Genomic DNA, 22,650 nt, shown 5'->3' with positions numbered 1-22,650 from the left:
AACCAAATCTGAAAACCGAGATACAAAGATCAAATTATGGTAGTAGAGACACAGCCAAATGTTGTTGTGAAGGCATCCCGGATTTTGTGACTGGTAGTTTTTCCAATAATAAGAGGAAGAACCTCTTAAGAGAGAGAACAATAAGGAGACTCATGAGAGTTGCATCTTGTTCTTCTAATAGGGTAGCGATAGAGGTTTTAGATGGCTATGGTAGAGATCCATCATTGAAGCCAAAGAATTGTTAGACCTTGAGATAGAGAACATGTTAGTTCTTCTAGAAGAGAAAATTCTTGGGAGTCAATTTGAGAGAGAGAAAGTGGTGAGCAGAGTTGAGAAGGGGGGAAAGAAAAGTGGTGATGGGGGAGATGGTGGTGGGTGATGATGTAACGAGGGGAATTCGGTAGACTTGGAGGCGGGGAAGAAATGTGATTGACTAGAGTTGAGCGGTTTGAGCCTTTGGTGGCTCTGATACCATGTTAGAGCTTAATATTCTGATTTGTATATCACTCACTTCACAATAGTTATATATACAAGGAGAGCCCTAGTTGAAATTGTCTAGGAAATAAGGTTTACAAGATGAGTTTGTGCAATATTCTGATATGTATTTCACTCACTTCACAATAGTTATATGTACAAAGGAGAGCCCTAGTTGAAATTATCTAGGAAATAAGGTTTACAAGGTGAGAGCCCTAGTTGAACTCAATGTTTTGTCATGGCAATTGAATATTTGATCAATACCTTGAAAATGGTTCTCAAAGGACCGACTATTGTTTTAAAATGAAAAGAAGCCCTAATGCTACTTAAAATTTGATCTTTAGTTATTAAATTTTTAGCTAGAGAAATTGGGTATGAGACTAAAGGGTCATTTAATGGAATTATTTATTTTGATTGCTGAGTACAAACTATTTCAAAGAAGACATAAATATTTCATTCTGCAGCTCCTTATCTTCAAGATGAAGAGGCATCCACCCTACTCCCAATATCAACCGCAAAAGTCTTAAGCAGGGGACCCACAATCCTGAGGAGCAAAGCGAAGAGCACCAATTTCTCCTTGTCTTCTATCTCCCAAATCAAAATTATAAGAGAACTTGTGTTGCGTTTGCTGAAAAGCTCCAATCAGTGTAACGGGGCCTGATTTAAGTAGAACACAAAAATAATTTCTCCCGAACGTAAATATACCATCGGCTTGCACAACAAGGTCAGCTCCTCTGAAATGGAATGTCATAGTTGGATACCTATCAAAACCAAACGGATTAGGGAAACAGAGATCTAAAATTGGCACATCTCTTGGTCTACTTCCACTATCGTATGGTTGAATATGAAACTGTTCAAAGTACTGAACAAAGCCAATTCTCACACGAGCCAATCTATGGCAGAACCCTCAGAAAATGATCCCTGTAATCTAAGATGAATATTTTGGATACTAATATCCTGTAAGTCCAAATAGTATAGTGCTTCATTTGATCCTCTCAGCAATGGTGTTGATAGCACTTGTGGTCCTACCATCTTTGTACCTCCAATATATAACTGAGAATTGGTGTGTTCAGAGCTTAATAGGCAATAAGAAAAGTGTTTTTTGCCTACTTGTTTTAGGAAGAGAAGAGTTCCAGTGTCTCCAAACCCTAAGCCCAAAACCCCAGCAATTTTATTCGGTTGTGGAAATTCATAATGGTCGCTCTGAAGGCCACAACCCAAGAACAAATCGTTGTAAGATTCTGTACCTCCAAAATCAGAAGAGAAGGTTAAGGTCTCTCTTACAATGGCTCCTGCTGTTGAGGCTGGAGGGTCCTCCCCATAACTTATCCTAAATCCACAAAATGATTGAAAGCAATCCTGGTTTGGAGTTGGACAGGTTGGGTCACCACAAGGAATAGGCTTGTAACTCTGAGATATTTTGTATGGAAAATTAGGTTGTTGTAGGGGAAAGCAAGGATTGCAACCTTCACATTGAACCCATGTTAATTGACTTCCAGTGTCAATCGCCAACAAATAAGGTATCCCCTTTCGGCCAGGAGAAGGTGGAAATGAACCTATACCCACGTGGGTTACAAAGTGAACACCAGTGTATTGCACTGTTACTACTATGTCGTTAACCTCACTGCTACCATTCCAGTTTTGTTCTCTCATCGTCGAGAATAGATGATGAATACGAACGTTTGTGCCCTGAATAAGTATATCAATCTTCTCCATGTCTGTTATATTCCCTGGATAGAAAGGTGAGTGGGGCGAGAATGGGTGAATAAGACTTAGAGTGATGGGCTTGGGACCTTCAATAGCTGCATGTAGTAGCAAAGCACTTGAAAGTAGAGAAATTAGAGATAACAAAGTCTCCATGAAAACCATTGAAGCTATTCGATGATAAGGAATGGAATGTCACCACAATGGCTGAGGACATGAGATTTATAACTAAGAATTGCTACTAAAGCTGAGGTTAAATGGGAAATTGGGGAAGTAAATGTATTCTTACCAAAAAAAATGGGGCAAGTAAATGTATAATTAAAGAATGTGATAGGAAATGTCTTAAGTCGACATAAAAAATGGAAAGTCTTTAATATGAACAATAAACCCAGTAAGTCTAAGAAATGTTTTTATAATTTGGAGGTAACTGCCAGAATGTGTATCAGAGAAAAAGTGAGAAAATTTATTATGGTCAAAAGTCTCTGTAAAGGAGTGTACCGCCTATGCCCAGGCACTGAGGGTGAAAAATTATAACCCCGCCCCCGTGAAAGGTGAAAAGCCCACCCCATGATACTAACATGCACTCATTGGCTCACGCTCGCATTAGGGCCACGTTTCCCCACTAAAAACGTTGACCCATTTATTATAAATTAAGAAAATAGAGTTGAATCTAAATATGTTATGTTCCCAATGGGACTTGATATATTATATGCGTGATAGATTGGGCCAACCTAGTATGGGAGGTTAAAGGTTTCAATTTAACGTATTCTATCAACTTTAGAGCTTTTGGCATATTGGTCATGTACTTAACATTTGGTATCAAAGTGGGGCACCCGGTCACGGGTTAGTGTTGCAAAAAGGGTTACCTAGGAGCAGTGAACAAGAACTCGATCGAAACCTGTCGAAATCGTTGAGTTGTCTCGGTTTCGACAGGTTTCGAGACGAGTTTGACTAAAACTTTTAAAAATCCCTTAACTCGACCTGGTTTTGAGCATTTCGGTTTGGTTTCAACCAAAACCAACGGTTTCGATCGAAAGTAGGTCGAAACGGTCGAAACCATGACCAAATAGCATGCTTTTTCCTTGGTTTTAGCTGAACTGAATATGATGCCAATAATTCACAGACCAAACATCTTTACTTTTAGGTGCAGAACCATACTACACAGCCTTATCTTCTACTCCTACCTTCTTTTTCTCATTCAAACCAATGACAGCCTTATCTTCTATTCCTATCTTCTTCTCTTATTCTTTATTTTTGCATCTTCTTCTCCTTATTTATTTCTTTCTTTTAGTTAAAATTCCATTCTAGGTCAAAGTCGTCCATCCTTCCAAAGATTTTTTGTTCAAAATGGAGAAAAGGATCTGATGAAGAAATATTTGGGAGAAATGAAGTTCTTCTTGGTATTCCTTTCGTTCTATTCTATTCTATTCCATAGTAATTGTTCAAATTGTATGCTGTGTTGTTTTGTTGATTTTGTTTTTTTTTTTGGGGGTTCATAGATCTTGAAAAGAGGATCATTTCAAGGAGGAGAGCAGTTTTTATGGAGGCATCTCCTTGTATGACAAAGAGCTTCTCAAGTGGACTGGGGAGATCAATAAAGAGTTTGACATTAAATTCCAACCCAGTGCTTTTCTTTTTCCAATCGGTAATGGACTATCAGACCAATTGGTCCCATAACATGTCATGGGATACGTATGTTGTGCATTCGGAGGAACAGCTTCGCAATCTTCAGTAGTACACTGCTCGTAGATTAGACCCACCAAGAAACTCCGCATAGAATTGAAGAAGGGCATCTTAATATTTTATTTGGATTCAATGTATTATTCATGGTTCAAGTACTTTATAATTATGTGAACTAATTATAAATTTATAATACCATTTTAGTGTATGTATTGTATCAGCGCATACGTTAGTAAACAGGGGTCAATAACCACAAGTACTATTTTCAGTGTTTTTTTTGTGAATGTAATTCATGGATTGTGTTTAAAATGTGAAAAATAGGCAACCTACAAAAAATCAGACCTAAAAAACCTTGTTTTGGGGTCGAAACCTTGGTTTCCCCATCAATGGGAAAAAATCCCAGGTTTCGACCGAGATATGGTCAAAATCGAGACGAACTCAATTTTTGACTGGTCGAAACCTTGTCGAAACCCGAGTTTTAGAACCTTGCCTAGGAGAGGGTCAAGTATTCAACACATCAGTTCATAGATATTTAGTCTATACAATTAATGATTGAAGATTTCATTTTTGCTATGTAGGAAAAAGGGAAATTTCTTTAGTAAGAGGTCAAACCAATTTGTGTAATTCCAATTTTCAATCTTAGATATATAGAATTTATAACATTAATGATTTTTTTTGGTAAGATATCATTAATGATTGACGGTTTCATTAATGTTCTTTAGGCAAAAGCAGAATGTCATTACTCTTAAGATGTCAGACCAGTCTAATTAATTCCAATTTCCAATCAATGGGTCAACTTGCTGACCTCATTGGGGGAACTATATATCATTTGTTTCTTCTTTTTTTGGTCTATACATTTAGGTTGCCCCATGGGACTTTGACTACAAATACTAGAGAGTGACCATGTGAAAATGGACAGAGAAGTGGGGAAGAAGGAAGGGGTTTTCTTAAGGCACATGGTGAAGGCATGATTGTCTAACCAATGACCTCTTAGGAGACTACACTATTGGTAAGGCACCGGTCAACTACTCTAGTAGTTGTCTTCTACTATATAGTCCAACAATCTCACAAAAACTACATATCTAGACGAAACTCAATTTTTAAGATAAGAAAATTATGTCTTTTTTTTTTTCCACTAAAAGATCATTTGTACTGAAAAAAGAAAAAAGAGTGTACAAAAATAACTGACAAAGCATCAAACACCCCATTCCCTAACACCGGGTAGTGTGACTAGGATACCCCGTATCCCTTACCAACACTAGGATCTATCCTTGTGATACCAAGTTCATCAACCCAGTAATGTGATCATAATCAGAGTAGAAGTGGAAGTAATATAACATAATCATAATATCAGAGTGCGGAAGCTAGATGAATGATATCATATAAGTAAGTTGCATCTTATTCCAACATCATAAGTTTATCAAAATCATACTAAATATATACACCAATATATCGTAATCAAAGAACACTATTGTATTTAATAAAAGGCAAACTGTTAAAATAAAGTTTAATGTTCAAATGGGCCTCAAGCCCCCAACACTAATGTGCCCCATAGGCACAAGACTCGCAAGTGCGGTCCGGTCCACACTCCAACTTGCTGGGAGCACCCCAAACATCAAATCCGTTACTATACTAATACGCTGGGTCAACCTCAACTGGGTCCACTAGACCTGCATCCATATCTCAAAAGAGAGGATCCTCGAGGGATGTGCTTCACCAAGCCCAATGAGCAATTAGATCAATCAAGCAAGCACAAGTATATGTATACATGATGCTCAGTATATATGATGCACGAATCCCTTTGTTGATTTTCCACCTAACATCGCAACTAAGTCTGGTTCTAGTACTACTATAACCCATAGGTAGCATCCCGAGCCCCGGTGCCATAAAATGGAGGACCGTCTGACGATGACAAACTCAAGTTGCTATGGAAACATGCGGTACTAAACTCCCCCATGAGATTGTCCGCAAACCCCCTATACAAACCACGTCTTAGTGTTCAATCTAAAATATGGTCAGCACCTAAACTTCTCAGCAGACCGCGCCCATGGGCTTACCGACACCTAAACTCTATCGATAAGGGTAATAGTACTGGGTACATCACATCCTAACCAGCATACAACTATTGCATGAGAGGGGTAGCATATGTGTAGCCTAGAGGTCGAATCCATAGTGCCAAAATAACGGTCGGCCTGGTTATCCTCTCACCTCCTCTAGCTTACTCATACACATACAAGAGTACGACGAATGTGATACCAAAATAATGGCTGGCCAGTCACAAAACAATTTCCATCCTAATGCAGGTGTTATCTCTAATGCAAGTTACTTCTACATGAGCAACAAGTAAATACCACAGGGTGATCCCAAGTCCGGTGCCCACTGACGGCACTTGGACCCCATCATTCACATGTACCTCACAACCATCATACACATTCTCATCGCATCACATAACCATTATATAATTACACTCACATTCATGTCTTAACATATAACCCTTATCCATAATGAATATTGTAGGAATAGTCATGGGATCATCTTTGGTTTATAAGTATTAGAAAATCTGGGTCACCCCATGGTTGCCCATGGTACCCTAAGGGTAACCCCATGGCTGCCCATAGGAACCCTATTGTAACCCTATTAGCGTTTGGTATAAATATTTTTACCAAGCCCTCTCTTTTTTGTCCCATAAAAATTAGGGGATCCACAAGAATTGAGAAAGTCATCTCTTTTCCATCCAATGGAAAAAGGGATCCATCTCATACCCGAATGTGCAACGAAAAATAGATCGATTCGGGTTTCTTTCACATCCCATGATTATTAAATAATTAAAAAACTCTTAATGCATAAAACAAGCATCAAGATATGCTAACCTATAGAGCCTCAAGTGTTGCTCCTCCTCCAGATAATGGTTCTTCCCCTAACGAGCCCTTCAAGAAAGCCCCAACTTGAATCTCCTTGATGCACTAGAAAATCCTCAAGCCAAACCATAATTTATTCTCCAAAAACCATTGGACCCAATCTAAAAACCTAGGGTTTCCAAAATCCTAATTGATCTCACAACTCAAGAGAGCAAGAGAGTAAGGGAGAAGAGAGAGAGAGAGAGAGAGAGAGAGAGAGAGAGAGAGAGAGGGAGACAATCACCAGAAGGGGGGAATCGCCCAAGCATGGCTGGTCGTCCCCTTGGTGTGTTTAAATAGGTAAGGCTCTAATGGGCCTCTTGATTCCCAGTGAGAGTCTGACACTCTCTCCTATTTGACTTACAACCTTGATGGGCTTCTAATTAGTGAAGAAGCAGAATCTAAAAGAGGAAAATAAAATAATTAAAATTTTAATCTATAATGGGCCTATAATTAAATATTATATCAATTCCATTTAAAATTATACAAAGTAACTATTAATTAAAAAATCCCAAAAATACCCCTATATAACGACTATGCATTAATCCTCCACTAAACAATATCATCATGGAATCTAGGGCATGTACACTAGTACTGCCATACTCTATTCCATGGTACATGTTTGTATCAAAGAATCTATGTACATGATCGGAATCCACAAAACATGATTAAATAATTTAATGCAAAATATAATTATAATTTATCATTTTATGTGAAAATATGTTTTACAAAACCATCTAACAAAAATGTTATAGGATCCTGATTCTTATCCGACCATCCACATGCTAACTCCCCTTAATGTTCCTCAATCGAGCAGTGGTGACCATGTTGAGTGACTCTTTCACTCACATAATATTTACGCATTCCCAGAACGCCGACCTTAGTTCTTTTGAACCTCAGGAATTGATTTTCACCAAAAACATAACCTCAGTAATTGGTGAACCAAAGAATACGTTCACATCATGCAGTGACAAGACCCTCTCAGGCACTGGTTCTCGGTGACACATGTCTATCCCAAACCTACACTTGGCAGTTATACATGAGGGAATCGATAAAAAAAAGATTTTTCACCAATACACATCCATGTGAGTACTTGCATTCGTACACTAAATCAACACGTCTAGGCATACCCAATGCGAGGACCATATGATAAGTTGAACTTATGGACATGCATTGCTCAAAAAGTTCATATCGCATGTGATCATATTAAAGAAAAATGTATGAAATGTTAAAAACACAATAGACAGGTCGAACTGGATTGAACTGCGTTTGATTGACACATACATCCAACAATCTCCCATATGTACATCAAAAGCCAACTCCCAATACATTTTAAACCGATGCCCTCCATGTGTTTTTCAAACACTCTAGGAAACAAACTGTCACACCCCGCTCCCTATCCCGAGGGTCGTGTGACTAGAATACCCCTTGTATTTCACACCAACACAAGTATCTACACTTTGCAGTACCAGGGTCACCGACTCCATATAACAAATCAAATTAGACTGTGTGTGTGGATGCTATATAACATTTATAGATTATTAGAGTGCGAAAGCTACACAGGTGATATCATATAGTAAGTGGTATCTTATTCTAACATTTTGAGGTTTGTAAACATTAACTAGTAATATGTATAAATACAAGTAATTAAAATTCTTAAAATTATATTGTATTTAATTACATCAGCTTTCAATAAACATCCCAAAACTCATATGGACCTCAAGCCCGCACTAAGCTACACCGCAAATACTGGTCTCCGCCAAGTACTTTACCCATCAGAGTACTAATATGACGAATCACCATTGGCTGGTTCCTCTAATCCTGCATCCATATCTGAAAAAAAGATTCCTGAGGGGTGAGCTTCCACAAGCCCAGTAAGCGATTAAACCATGCACAATCATACAATAATATATACAACAGTAATGCATGATAATGTATGCTCATCACATATGATGCATGAATGCATTTGTTAATTTTCCCCCTAACAATGAAATTCTAAGTCGGGTCAAGTACTACTATAACACAGGTAGCATCATCGGCAAATAGTGCCATTTACCAGATGACATTCTAACAATGTTAAAACCATGCTACAATGGAAGCCTGCAAGACCGAAACCCCTCACCAGTTTGTCTACAAACCCCCAATACAAACCCCATCCTGGTGTCCAGCCCGATCTATAGTCGGTGCTTGAACTTTGCGGTGGGGTACCCCAAAAACATGGTCGGGACCCATGGGCTTATCAGACACCTAAACCCCTATCGATAAGGGTCATAGTACTGGGTAAGTCATAACCTAGCCAGCAAACAACTACTACAATGCAAGGGTACACACATGTGTAGCCTAGGGGTCGAGTCTATAGTATCAAACATGGTGGCCCGGCTATCCACCCTCGCCCCCTCTAGCTTACATACCCACACAAGATAATAATATGATGGGTGTAATACCGATACACCGGTCGACCGGTCAAAACCCTAGCCCAATCCATCATATACACGTCACAATCATTCATTATTCATATCATTCTCCTCACAACACTGTCATAGCAATCAGAATTCCAGCACCCACTCACGACACTTGGATTCCATCACTCATTCTTATCACATATTCACATTTCATTCCAACATTCGCATAAATACTAAAATAGAATTTCAGTCCTAGAATCATCTAGCATTCAGCATGATTATATCTCATCATCTTCGTGTTACTTCATAATAATAAGAAACGGGGAATGACATAGCATGCATAGTAATCACACCACATCATCATGCATAACCTAGTCACATGCCTCATGAGAAACATTCCATAAAATATTTCAAATGTTCAATCCACTCACAATCATCAAAGCGTATGCAATCACAGATTTTGTGTAGTGTTCGCCCTCCACCGTAGGTGTACGTTACCCTAACATATAAATACACAAGCATATAATAGGTAAGAGAGGGTCTAGGTACCAAGTCCAGAGTCAAAACTCCAGATCAGCATCAAAATAGCCTGAGCGGATGATGCATAGTGCAGATCATGTGCATCGTCCACCAACCAATATACTGTACAGGTAGTAATTCCATTTGGTATAGAGTGGACGATGCTCTGCATCTGAGCAAATGATGCATCATCTGCTCGGGCCAAAATTGTTGTATTTTGGCTTGAGCTCGAATCCATCTTTGGCCAAAGGCCATAGGGCCAATAGGGATCAATGGGGGAGTGTCTTTAGCCTCCAAAGAAGCTACTAACCATGGGATTTAATCCATATAGGATCACCAATGAGGGAGTTGGTTTCTAGCATTAAGAATCCCCAAAATGGAGGTTCTACAATGGGGTTTCATGGTAGTTTGGCCATGGGGTTGGTAACCAATAGATTGGGCTCACAAATTAACATTAATAACACCTAATAAAAAGTCTAACTACAGTAGGTCAAGAAGCCCTATGATTTGGATAAAGATTGGATAGGTTCCATCATCAAGAATCCTCAAATTGGAGGTTCTTCAAGTGGGTTTCATGGCAATTAAGCTATAGGGCTATGGATGGGTGATTCTGGGTCAATAGTTGATGTCTTTTAGAGCAAGAAGCCCCCATGGTTTGGGATTTAATTAAGCAATCTCCATGGGAAATCTAATAAGAATCAATGGAATCAAAGGGAGGAAGGGGCTGCTTAAAATGAAGATCGATGGAAGTGATTGTAGAAGTGTTCTTAAGGTTGGAGTGGCTCAATCTTCTTCTCCTCAACGTGATCCTTGGCTGGGGTGAGCTCCTAAGGTGCTAGAATGAGAGTGGAGCTCAAGGTTGACTCAGAAATAAAGATGGGACAGCAATGGAGTCACTCCACCATCTTCTTCTCCTTCTTTTCTTCTTCTTCCTTCAATTTCAGTCTCCCATGGTTTCTCTCCTCTCTTAGGTGTTAGAATGAGAGAAATAAGAAGAGAGATAGGGTTTTGATATTGTTTAGCTAAGGATCTAAGGGCATGTTTGGTTGGGAGTAGGTTTAAGGCCCAAAAAGTTGTTCAAAACCCATTAGAGTCCAAATAGGTCTTAGGTTAATGATCTTAGGGTTTGGTTAGGCTAGGTAGTTCTTAATGTTGAATTTGTGTGTCCATCAAACCCGATTCAGTCCGGTTCAATCCGGTTTTACTTTGTATTGAACTTTTATACATTTTAGTTTAATATTATCACATGTGACAAACTTTTTAAGCATTATGTGTCCGTAAGTTTTACTTAAAATGGTAGTCACGACTAGGGTTTGGGCTGGGCACCCTTATCATATGGTCATCGCATTGGGTATGCTTAGACATGTGATGTTAGGGTACGAATGCGAGTATTCACATGTTTGATGTGTGTATTGGCGAAGAATCTACTTTGTCGTTTCCCTCATGTATTACTGCCGGATGTAGGGAGGGATAGACATGTGTCACCGGCACCCTTTGCCTGAGGGAACCCTGTCACTGCAAAGTGTGATCGCATTCTTTGGTTCATCAATGACTGAGACTCAAGCGAGTCAAAGCCTGTGTTCTGGGAATGCGTGAACATTTTTTGAGTGAAGGAGTTACTCAACATGGTCACCACTGCCCGATTAGGGAACACCAAGATTGAGTTTATCTGTGTATGGTTGGATCGGAATCTGGATCCAGTGTCGTTTTGTAAATGGTTTTTGTAAAATCTATTTTATATAAAATAATAGATTATATATGATTATTTGAACAAAGTGTTTTATCGAGTTTTATGGGACCCGATCAGATACACAGACACTCTTATATGGACATGTACTATGGATTGGGGTTTGGTACAAGTGTACATGCCCTAGATTCTATAATGATGGTATTGATTAGTGGGGGGTTGTACATGATAATTTGTTATCATGTAGGGAGTTATTTAGAATTTGCTATATTAATTGGTTCTTTATTTAATTAATGGATATGGTGCGAATTGTAATTATCCATAAATTTAAATAAAGTAACGAATTAAATCATTCCCTATTAGATTCTACTTCTTCACCTTTTAGAAGCACTTTAAGTTTAAATAGAACTGCCAAACAAAGAGAGAGAGAGTCAGACTCTCACAAGGATTTATTTAAATCCATCTAGGGATGAAATTAAATCCCATCATTATATATAGAACCAAAACGCAGAGGGGGAGGCAGTCTTCCACATTTTCTGGCTCTCCCCCTCCTGGAGTGTTTTGGTCCATCTCTCCCTCTTGTGATCTCTTCTTCTTCTTCTTGTTTCTCTCTTCTATGATTGAGAGTTAGGGTTTTAGAAACCCAGATCTGTGCTTGAAGAATTGAAGAGCATCTGGGACTGGCTTGAAGAACCTTGGCTGCACCATTGGAGGTTCAGATCTATTTAATTGGAGTGTTGATTGGAGGAAGAACCACTGTCTATTGGAGGAGCAACACTTGAGGCTCATCAGGTTAACAGTTCTTTGTGAATTCCTCTTGATTTTAATTATTGATTATTCAAGGGATGAGAAAGAAACCCGAATTGATTTATTTTCGCTGCACATTCGGGTATGGGATGGATCCCTCTTTCCATGTGATGGATTAGAGATGAATTTTCTCCATCTATTTAGGGTTACATAATTGCATGGGACACAAAACAGAAGGATAAGGTATCGGTTTTTCAGACCAAACCCTAATTGGGATGCACTAGGGATCCATGGGCGACCATAGAAAAGCCTAAAATTTAAATAGGGTGCCCATGGGCGACCATGGGCTAACCCAGGGCGTTCAATACCCTAATTGCTTTATTATTGGTTTCCCAGGGAAACCATGACTTGATCCCAGGACCGTAGTTTTGACCTACAATGTGGTATTAGAGCTACCTTTCCCACCCATGAATATCAAATAATTAATTGTTTAATATAATTATCATGAGTGGCATGCAAGTTTCTAATTCTTGATTGAATTTGCACATGGGCGGTTATATGGTTGTTGTAACAACCTTCCTATGTGCACATGGGTAGTTACAAGGTTGTTAGATGTAACAACTTGCCCATGTGATGATGGATTTGAGTTAATTTATTATTCTAATTATTGAAACATGATATCCAAGTGGGATGATGATAAATAATTTTTTTATTTTTATTTTTTGATCATGATTTATGTGGGGGGAACACACGCTGCCAAGCCTCTGCCCATGCCCCCCTCTCTCCCTGCACTGGCCAATGCGCATCCCATAAGTGGCCTTGGCAGTAGCCAGCGCACGGGCTGCTGCTTGCGGTCTCATACACCAAACCACCCCCTAGGAGGATTGGGTAGGTGACCCAAATTGCATAATGACAATTCGTCAAATCCCATGGATCTAGAAGCAGTGCTTACATTCACGGAACCACATTCATTCACTTTACCAAGGGCAAGATCAGAGTGCTGCAGATAACTACAATTTCAATAAATAAAAGAAGCATACTGATACGGTGAAATGATGATAATATATACATAAAAAGGTTTGTACATCTCCCACCAACCCACAAACATAAAAGCAAAGCTGACAAGAACAGAACTACATACATAAATATATACAGGGTGAGCATACTCAACCTAAAAAAGAAAAGAAAGTAAAAACTACAACCGGTCCACAGTCAGAATGGGGATGAACTCCTAGCAAAATAAAAAGGAGTCCCCAAAAAAAAAAGCTTCAGAAGCACTCCTTAACGGTCTTCATTAATGACCACCGAGAAAGTACGCAGGATCGGTATGACCTCCGTTGGGGTCCACACCAACATCATCGTAACAACTAGGACTCTCCTCCTCGAGATAAGCCTCCATGCCACAGCGGCATCAATCTGCAAAATCATTTAAGAAAAACATTATATAACAGAGTGTGAGCCCCATTGAGCTCGTGAGCAAATAACATTAATCATGCATGCATATGCAATCACAATTCACAATTCATATGATCCTACATGATGTGCAAGTCCAGTTTATTATTAACCACCTAACATTACAACTAAGTCAGGTCAGTGCTACTACAATCCCCAATACATATATCCCTGGTGCGGGCTTCTAACCCCTTCCCGCGATACACCAATTGAGTTGTCGGAGAGGACCAATTAGCTCCCGCATCAATCACTAAGGTCAGCCCAACCAACCCTCTGTGATTAACCTATAGGGAAATCCATTTCTTTTATCTTTTCATTTCTTTGGCCTACAACCCATAGTCACCATTCCGGTGTTCTTTCATTTCTTTTCATTCACCATTCCGGTGTTCTTTTTATTTCTTTTCTCATTCACATATGGTCACCCTCACAGGCATCCAACACCTTAACCCCTGTTGGCAAGGGTACGTAGCACGGGTGATGAAACTCTAGCCCCATGTCTATATGGCATCATATGAGTTGGGTGGTGTCAATCGCATCCCATTCTACGGGCTACCACAGGCCTCATTTCCAAGCCGACTACAGCATCTAGTCTAACAATCACAATCATCATCTAAGAATTGACAGTATTGATCAACAGATAGTCATTATGTAGTGATTTGAGTAGTTTGAACAGAAATAAATAACACAACATATATGATTCAAGTTTTATTAGCCGGCACAAGATCATAATTATACATGTAAGCATGATAGAATTATTCACTCACCTGAGTTTGGTTCTAGATACTCAGTTGCAAACTCAATTCCAATAGCAGTCTGGTTGTTGATCTCGAGCATGGGATCAACTCCTAGATATAAATAAAAAAATATCATATGCAGTTTCCAATCTATCACTTGTATTCCTAGGGTTAACCTAAATTTACTGGGTTGACCCGGTACTTGATTGGTACTCATTTGGGATCACTGGGCCTTGAACTGGGCCTTAGGTCATATCCCGGTGCATCACCCAGTGTCAGTGGCACAAGGGTAAAATCATCATTTTCATTAGTTGTACCTGACCCTAGGTCAGATCAGGTCCACAGTGCTGTCCATAGCTTGCCTGTGCTGTAGGACCAAGCACAGCAGGGTTTCCTTCACCTGCGAGAGCCACTAGGGTTCCAAGATGTCTTCCAATTAAGAACAGATGTGGGGAAGGGCTTTTTGGTCATTTCCCAACCTCCCACAGTGTCCATAGGCTAAAGGGTGAGATTCCCCAAAGTCAGATTAGCAATACAGCAACTTTCCTTTCACTAGGTGATGGCTCTGGGCGATGTCTGCATCGCCCAAAGGCTGCAATTGACATTTGGGCTGAGTTCCCAAGGTTGGGCCCACAGAGCTGAGGTCAAACTTGATCCTCTGCATATCAGGGGGGTTAGGTAGCCCCTAGGATGACCTTCAATTTGATCCTAATGGATCCCCCACTGGGCCCACCATCAGGCTGCTAATGGCTGCCCAGACAACCCAGTGAATAGTATCACAGGGTTTTTCTCAATCTTGGAATTCAATTCCAGCCACATGCAAGGCTGGAAATGGATGCAAAACAGGGTTTCATGGCTGTGATTACCTAGGGTTAGGTCTTTGCAACCCTAGCTTGCACTTAGGGTTCCAAATCATAGAGTAACAGGGCAAACAAGCAGTGCAGCTGTGCACAACCAGGTTTTGGCCTAAGGAACAGCACAACAGCCCATTGCACTTACACCTAGATCACAGATCTTTCATGCACAAAGCTTGTATGGCAGATCTAGAGTTGTTTTGGGCAAACCCTAGCTGTTCAGGGTTGCCCAGGAAGCAAAAACACAGTATACACAGAGAAGAGATGGGGATAGCAGGTTTATATAGATGTAAATATACCTGAATCAGCTTGAGAGAGCTCGAACCAGGTTGGGTGCAGGGCTGCAGCAGCTCCCCTTTCCTTCTTCTTCCTTCTTCCTTCTCCTTCTTCTTCTTTTTCTCCTTTCTTCCCTCTCTTCTCTCCCACGGATTTCAGATATGTCATGGGCTCTAAAATGAGCTCAAGGCCACATATTTATAGGCACAGCCCTCACTGAGGCATGTTTTCCTGAGAAGGCCTTTTATAAAAATTAGTTTTTAAACTAATTTTGACTGATTCTAGGCACACTGGTGGGGTCCACAGTGAACCAAGGGTATAAGGTGGTCCCTCAGACTTCCCTCTATCCATGGAGGGTGCCCATGTTCATATTGGGTGGTCCCCATAATTAAAAATTATTAAAAATGTACTATTTCACTCACTAGGCGATGTCACTGGGCCTTATTGCATCGCCCAGTGCCATCGTCCACAGAATTCTAGCAAGCTGAAATTCAATGGTCTTGCACAGGGGTTTGACCCTTGGTCAGGGTATTATCCCCACATGCCCATATTGGGGTTTTACACACTTTTATAGAGGTGGGTCCCACCATTATAAGGAGGAGAGAGATTACCTGGGATCCAAACCATATATAAGGTAATGAGCTGTACGTACATTTGCAGGGGTCTTCTGTCCACCTAATAACAAGCATGTAGGATGATCCACGCAGGGTTTCTTCATCAATCCAAGTCACGGGGGTGATGCTACACAGTGATCCTGGTTGCCTGATCAGGGGTTCCTGTCCTTCAATCAAAATTTCTAGTCAGCCAGGGGCAGGGTTTGACATTTCTCCCAACCTTACAAAAATTTCATCCTCGAAATTTTCTTACCTTGCACTTCGAAGAGTTGAGGATATTTTTCTTTCATTTCATCTTCACGTTCCCATGAAGCTTCCTCTATCGGATTATTTCCCCATCAAACCTTTACAAAAGCGATGGTGCGGTTATGGAGGTTATGCTCCTTTCTGTCCAATATCTCCATGGGTTGTTCTTTGTAGGTCATATCCACATCCAACTGTTCATGTTCAGTTGACAGTACATGTGTCGGGTTGTTAATATACTTCCTCTATCGGACTATACAGTACATTGTTAATATATGCCTGACAAGGATGGTGGTAACACCAGTCGGTATGCTATGGGTCGCACTTTATTAAGTATTTCATAAGGACCAATAAATCTTGGGCTTAATTTGCCTTTCTTGTTAAACCGTAGCAATCCTTTAGTTAGAGATACTCAAAGGAATACTTTTGCTCCAACTTCAAACTCAATGTCCTTCCTTCTATTAGCCGCATAACTTTTCTGTCTTGACTGGGTTGTCTTGATCTTTTCTCTTATAATATCCCCCTTGTCGTAGGTCGCTTGTATCATTTCAGGTTCGAGATATTTCTGCTCGCCAATCTCATCCCAATATAACGGAGTTCTACATTTTCATCTATACAATGCTTCGAATGGTGCCATGCCAATGGTGGAGTGATAGCTATTATTGTATGCAAATTCCACCAGAGGTATGTGAGCATCCCAATTGTCATTCATTTCTAAAACACAGGCTCGGAGCATGTCCTCCAAAGTCTGAATAGTTCTTTTTGATTGTCCGTCCATCTACGGATGGAAAGCTGTGCTAAGATTTAATTGAGATCCCAATGCCTTCTGCAAACTTCTCCAAAACCTTGAGGTGAATCGAGGATCTCTGTCAGACATAATACTAACAGGCACGCCGTGTAATCGGACTATGTATTCAATATATATGCGGGCAAGCTTCTCCATTGGGTAACTTATCTTGATCGGTATGAAGTGTGCCGCCTTTGTTAGTCCATCTACAATCACCCAAATTGCATTCATGCCTTTCCTGAGGTTGGGCTGATTTGTCATGAAATCCATAGTGATTCTTTCCCACTTCCACTCAGGTATAGGAAGTGGCTGCAACAATCCATACGGTCGGTGTCTCTCTGCTTTTATCTGTTGATAGGTGAGGCACTTGGACACGTATATTGCTATGGTCTCTTTCATTCCCATCCACCAGTAATACTTCTTCAAATCTTTGTACATCTTTGTACTTCCAGGGGTGGATTATGTAGGGTGAGTTGTGGGCCTCTTTAAGAATTCGATCTTGGACGTCAAAGTCATCAGGCACACACAGTCTATCTTGAAACTTCAATGCACCATCTTGGGCCAAGGAAAAATCCGGGTCCTTATGGACACCATGTTGTACTTCCCAAATTATCTTGGCCAGCTCAGGATCTAATGGTTGCTTTGCAATTACTTCTTCTCATATCGACTGCTGCAGGTTCATAGCTGCTAATTGCATAGCCGTTCCTTCGATCACGAGTTCCAAATCAAATTTCTGAGCTTCCTCTACCAGTTGTTCACTTACGACTAAGGATGCGAGGGTTACAGTCTGAGATTTTCTACTTAATGCATCCGCAACAATGTTGGCCTTACTAGGGTGGTACTATATTTCACAATCGTAGTCTTTCACCAATTCCAACCATTGCCTCTGTCTCATATTCAGCTCCTTTTAGGTGAAGAAATACTTCAGACTTTTGTGATCGCTGAAGATCTCGCTCTTTTCACCATATAGGTAATGTCGCCAGATTTTTAACACAAAGACTACCGTTGCCAACTCCAAATCATGAGTGGGGTAATTCTTCTCGTGTTCCTTCAAATACCTGGAGGCGTAGGCGACCACCTATCCTTTTTGCATCAAGATGCCACTCAATCCTATCCTAGATGCGTCGGTATATACTACCATTCCTCCAGTTCCATCTGGAATGGTCAGAACTGGAGCTATTACCAACCGATTCTTCAATTCTTGAAAACTTTTCTCACATGCTTCATTCCATTCAAAGTTGGCTCCCTTTCTTGTAAGTTTTGTCATAGGTGCCAAAATCCATGAGAAAATTTTTGATAAATCATCGGTAATATTCTGCCAGTCCTAAGAAACTTCGAATCTCAGTAACACTCTTTGGAGTTTCCCATTCAAGAACCACTTTCACCTTGCCTGGGTCTACTTTGATGCCATCTTTGGTGACAATGTGTCCCAGGAATCCAACTTGGTGAAGCCAAAATTCACATTTACTGAACTTAGCATAGAGCTGGTGTTCCCGTAACCGCTGCAACACTAAAGTAAGGTGTCGCGCGTGCTCTTCCTCACTTTTGGAGTACACCAGGATGTCATCAATGAATACAATGACAAATTTATCTAGTACATCATGGAATACTCTATTCATCATATCCATAAATGCTGTCGGGGCATTGGTTAATCCGAACGACAAAACGAGAAATTCGTAATGTCCATACCGAGTTCGGAACGCCGTCTTATGGATATCACCGCTCTTGATCTTCAATTGATGGTATCCCGACCTAAGATCAATTTTGGAGAAAACTCTCACTCCTTACAGTTGATCGAATAGATCGTCGATACGCGACAATGGATATCGGTTCTTCATTGTCAGCTTATTTAGCTCGCGGTAGTCGATACACAGCAGCATACTACCATCTTTCTTTTTAACGAATAACACGGGTGCTCCTTGGGGTGATACGCTGGGTCGTATAAATCCTTTCTTCAACAAGTCTTGAAGTTGAACCTGCAACTCTTTCAGTTCGATTGGTGCCATACGGCATGGTGCCTTAGATACCGGTGCTGCATCAGGAATCAGATCAATCGCGAATTCTATATCGCGGTCAGGCGGTAGCTGCGTTAGATCTTCTGAAAAGACATCAGGAAATTCTCTGACGACTTCCAGTTCCTCTAACGATTTTATCTTTGCCTCCGTGTCTATTATTGTGGCCAAAAAGCCTTGGCATCCATCGTCAAGCAATTTTTGCGCCTGGAGGGCTGACAAAGTTATTCTCCTGGATTTCTTCTCGGGTTCACTTTGATAGGTGAATGTTGACCCATCTTTTAAGCTGAACCTTATCTTCTTCTCCGCACACAAGACGTTTGCACCATAGGCAGATAGCCAATCCATGCCTAGGATTACATCAAAACCATTTATATCCATCTTTATCAATCATGCGGTTAAATTCTTCCCACAAATTTCAATCTGACAAGGGTCGTAGACCTTCTTCCAGCTCACGACACTTCCTATCAGTGTGCTGACTACTAGCTCATGCCCAATGTCTCTTGGTTGATCCTTCATCTTACTTGTAGAGATTGAGGAGACAAAAGAGTGGGTCACGCCCAAGTCGAATAGTACTCGTGCGGGTATAGTCGAGACATTCAGGGTACCTAGGGTTTGTAGGTAGTTTAGGTTACATGAAGTAAGCCAATTAGTCCCTATAAGTTAGTGGTGTTTAGCAACTTACCTGTCAATACATCCAGATTCACCTCAGCTTCTTCATTTGTCATTGCAAACACCTTTCCTCGCGTTCGATTGTCCCGTGGCTAGAAAGTCCTAGCGTAGGGCTGATTCTGCGAGTTGTTGTTGTACCCGCGTGTTTTACAATCTCTAGCCATATGCCCTTCCTTATTGAACTGGTAACACTTAAAGGGTGGAGCAGCAAGTGTTGAGGGTTGGCTCACTTGACTTATTGTTGGTCGGGCTGGCGAAGCTGCTGTTGTCGCTTGGCTCATCGCAAGTTGAGCAGGTTGATTAAAGGTGGGGCAGAAAGGGTTCTGACCCATGTTCGACCTACTATACGGAGCCGAGATGGAGCCTGAATTGGTTTCGCGGTAAACTTTATTTGGCTAGGCATAGGTCTGGAAATTGTTTGGCCTTTTGCTCACGAACGACGTTACAACTTTCTCTTTCTCTTTCTCCTTAAATCTATCTTCCAGGGTTTTTGCCTTGTCGACCATCTAAGGATAATCCCTAATGTCCATGATTGACACCACCACCGATCTCAATCTTGAGTCCTTTCTAAAATTTCTTTCCCTTACTAACTTCTCCTTTCAAATGCTCTTGAGCAAAATGGAACAAGTCCTTAAATCACTGTTGATAATCTAGCACCCCTTGGTTCCTTGCACCAGTGCGATGAATTCAGCTTCTTTCCTGCCCCTGAAACTCTCTAGGAAGTAGTTCTTGAAGAAGACCTCTTTAAATTGCTCCCATGTGGGATTCGGGTGAGTGGCTTCCAAATTAGGCTTTGTAGCTTTCCACCAAGCTTCAGCTTCATTCTACAACTGATATCCCGCACATATAATCTTTTGTGCTTCCGTGCACTCATGTAGTTCAAATGCCTTCTCTAGGGCACTAATCCATTGTTCCGGCTGCATTGCTTCAGAAGTTATTTTGGAGAATGCAGGCGGTTGAAGTTTCTTAAATCTTTCCATAACCTTGGCGGTAGAGTTCTTCGCTAAATGTTGAGGCACAGGTGGTGGAAATAGCACAGGTCGATTGGATGGCGGTGGTGGTGTAGTGCGCTCGTGCATCATGGTTGCGAACTGAGTAGACATCTTACCAAGCAATTCTTGTTGTTGTTGCATGGTCCTCATCATTATAGTCATGAATGCAGTCATGTCACCGGCTGCCACATTTGGCTGAGGTGCAGCAGTAGTGGCTTCCGCAGCCGCTGGTGCTTCTGACGAAGCAGCCAATGCCTCAGAGTTTTGAGCCTCAGTTCTGTTAGGCAGTTCAACCTCTGGTACAACTCGAGGTTGTTTTCCCTTACGACCACCACGAGAACCTCTTCTAATGTTAACCATTATTGCTTCTCTGAAAAGAGGGGTGCATTCAATATTCCAATATCATCCGTATGGATCAACAATTATTTCCTAGCTAAGGCAGGTACAAGTCTAGTCCACAGTTCCAATGAGTTTCATGAGTCGTACCAGTAAGGTGGATTGTTAGATTCATTGTCTTGGTTTATTATGTGATGTGTCTTATTGAGTGCATTATGTTTCACCTTCTTATGCATTTTATGTATCAATATGCTATGCATGGCACTATATGAAAGATTTCAAACTTTTAAATAAAAGACTTTTATTCATTTACCTGATCTAGCAGGCAAGCATCTCCAGCTTCTTCCCGATCACAAACTCCATTGCAAGCAGAAATTCTATGTCAGGTCTTACCTCTTCAGCTAAGGTCATAAAATACTCTCGCTCTTCTGGTCCACTAATGGCAGCAATGGCTAAATAGAAATCCAACCAGTTCTCGACTCGGGGCAGTACTAACCGTATCCGTCTCAATCTCTCTCGTAGATGTCTAATATAAATCATATTGCAGGGGTCTCCAGTCCAGGCCAAAGTAATGGGTCCTGTAATGGGAACTGGTTTTAAGCATCAGGCTAAACTTAATTAAAAGAATTAAGTACATATCTACTGAAATTTAAATGTCTATGGATTAAGAATTATGACTCTTGGGTTGGCTCGAGGTACCTTAGCATCCAAGTGCTTCAATTGGTTAGACAGCCTATTCTTGGTTGACCTAGTCTGTGATTTGGGTAAGATCTACGCTTCCCACCCATGATACATATGTATTACAACATACCTAAGTAACTATGTCTGATTTACACGGCAACACTCTAGTCGGTTTGTACATCACAATATTCAAACATGTAGTAATTAGGTAATACACACCATATCCCATAAGTACATCTACGCATATGTTTATCTCTATATATATTCTAAATATTTATTGTAGATACATCCATACAATCTTCCCAAGCCCCTATATGTTTTACTCAACCTTATCCAGAAATTTCACCCCTCTGGGTTTAAGAAAAATTATACTTAATTAGTGTAAAATCACTTATTATCATTATATATATATTTTTTTATATATGTTATTATTTTTTTTTAAACCATCTGGAAAAGTTCATATTTTTATGCTCATTAAGGGTAATATGGTCAAATCTCAAGTACTTGTATGTAAATAGCCCAAAACAGCAAAATTGCACACACTGGGCGATGTCTCTGGGCGTTGCCACATCTCCCAGTGCCATCGCCTAGAGAATTGGGTGCAGGCTTTTTATATCCGAGAGGGCCCCATTTGACTTCTAACTTCTTCTAAACCTTTCTAAACACCTAGGAGAAGTACTTGGAGGGTGAGGGGACCATCTCAACACCAAATCTTGGCATTTCCTTGAGTCAATCACGAACCTACACGTACCTAGGTGAGTTTTCGTAGTTACTTTGTCTTTTCTTTGAATTCTTTTTGTTCCCTCTTGCTTAGGTTAGGGTTTTGTCAAACTTTCTTGCCCTAACTATGTTATTTTCTTCTCTTTTGTAGAAAATGTGTACAAGCC

The 22,650-nt window shown here is 40.5% G+C and overlaps 1 protein-coding gene across 1 annotated transcript; it reads right to left on the bottom strand.

The window, feature by feature from the left end:
* Positions 1-1,353: 1,353 nt before the first annotated feature.
* LOC122665487 (aspartic proteinase CDR1-like) lies at positions 1,354-2,343 on the bottom strand. Its single transcript, XM_043861640.1, has one exon. It carries the CDS (start codon positions 2,341-2,343, stop codon positions 1,354-1,356), a length of 990 nt encoding a protein of 329 aa, XP_043717575.1.
* Positions 2,344-22,650: the final 20,307 nt, after the last annotated feature.

Source organism: Telopea speciosissima, chromosome 6 (assembly GCF_018873765.1).
Source record: "Telopea speciosissima isolate NSW1024214 ecotype Mountain lineage chromosome 6, Tspe_v1, whole genome shotgun sequence".
In the NCBI taxonomy this organism is placed as follows: domain Eukaryota; kingdom Viridiplantae; phylum Streptophyta; class Magnoliopsida; order Proteales; family Proteaceae; genus Telopea; species Telopea speciosissima.
The sequence above is the reverse complement of the archived record's forward strand: the minus strand, read 5'-3'. Positions and strand labels throughout refer to the sequence as shown.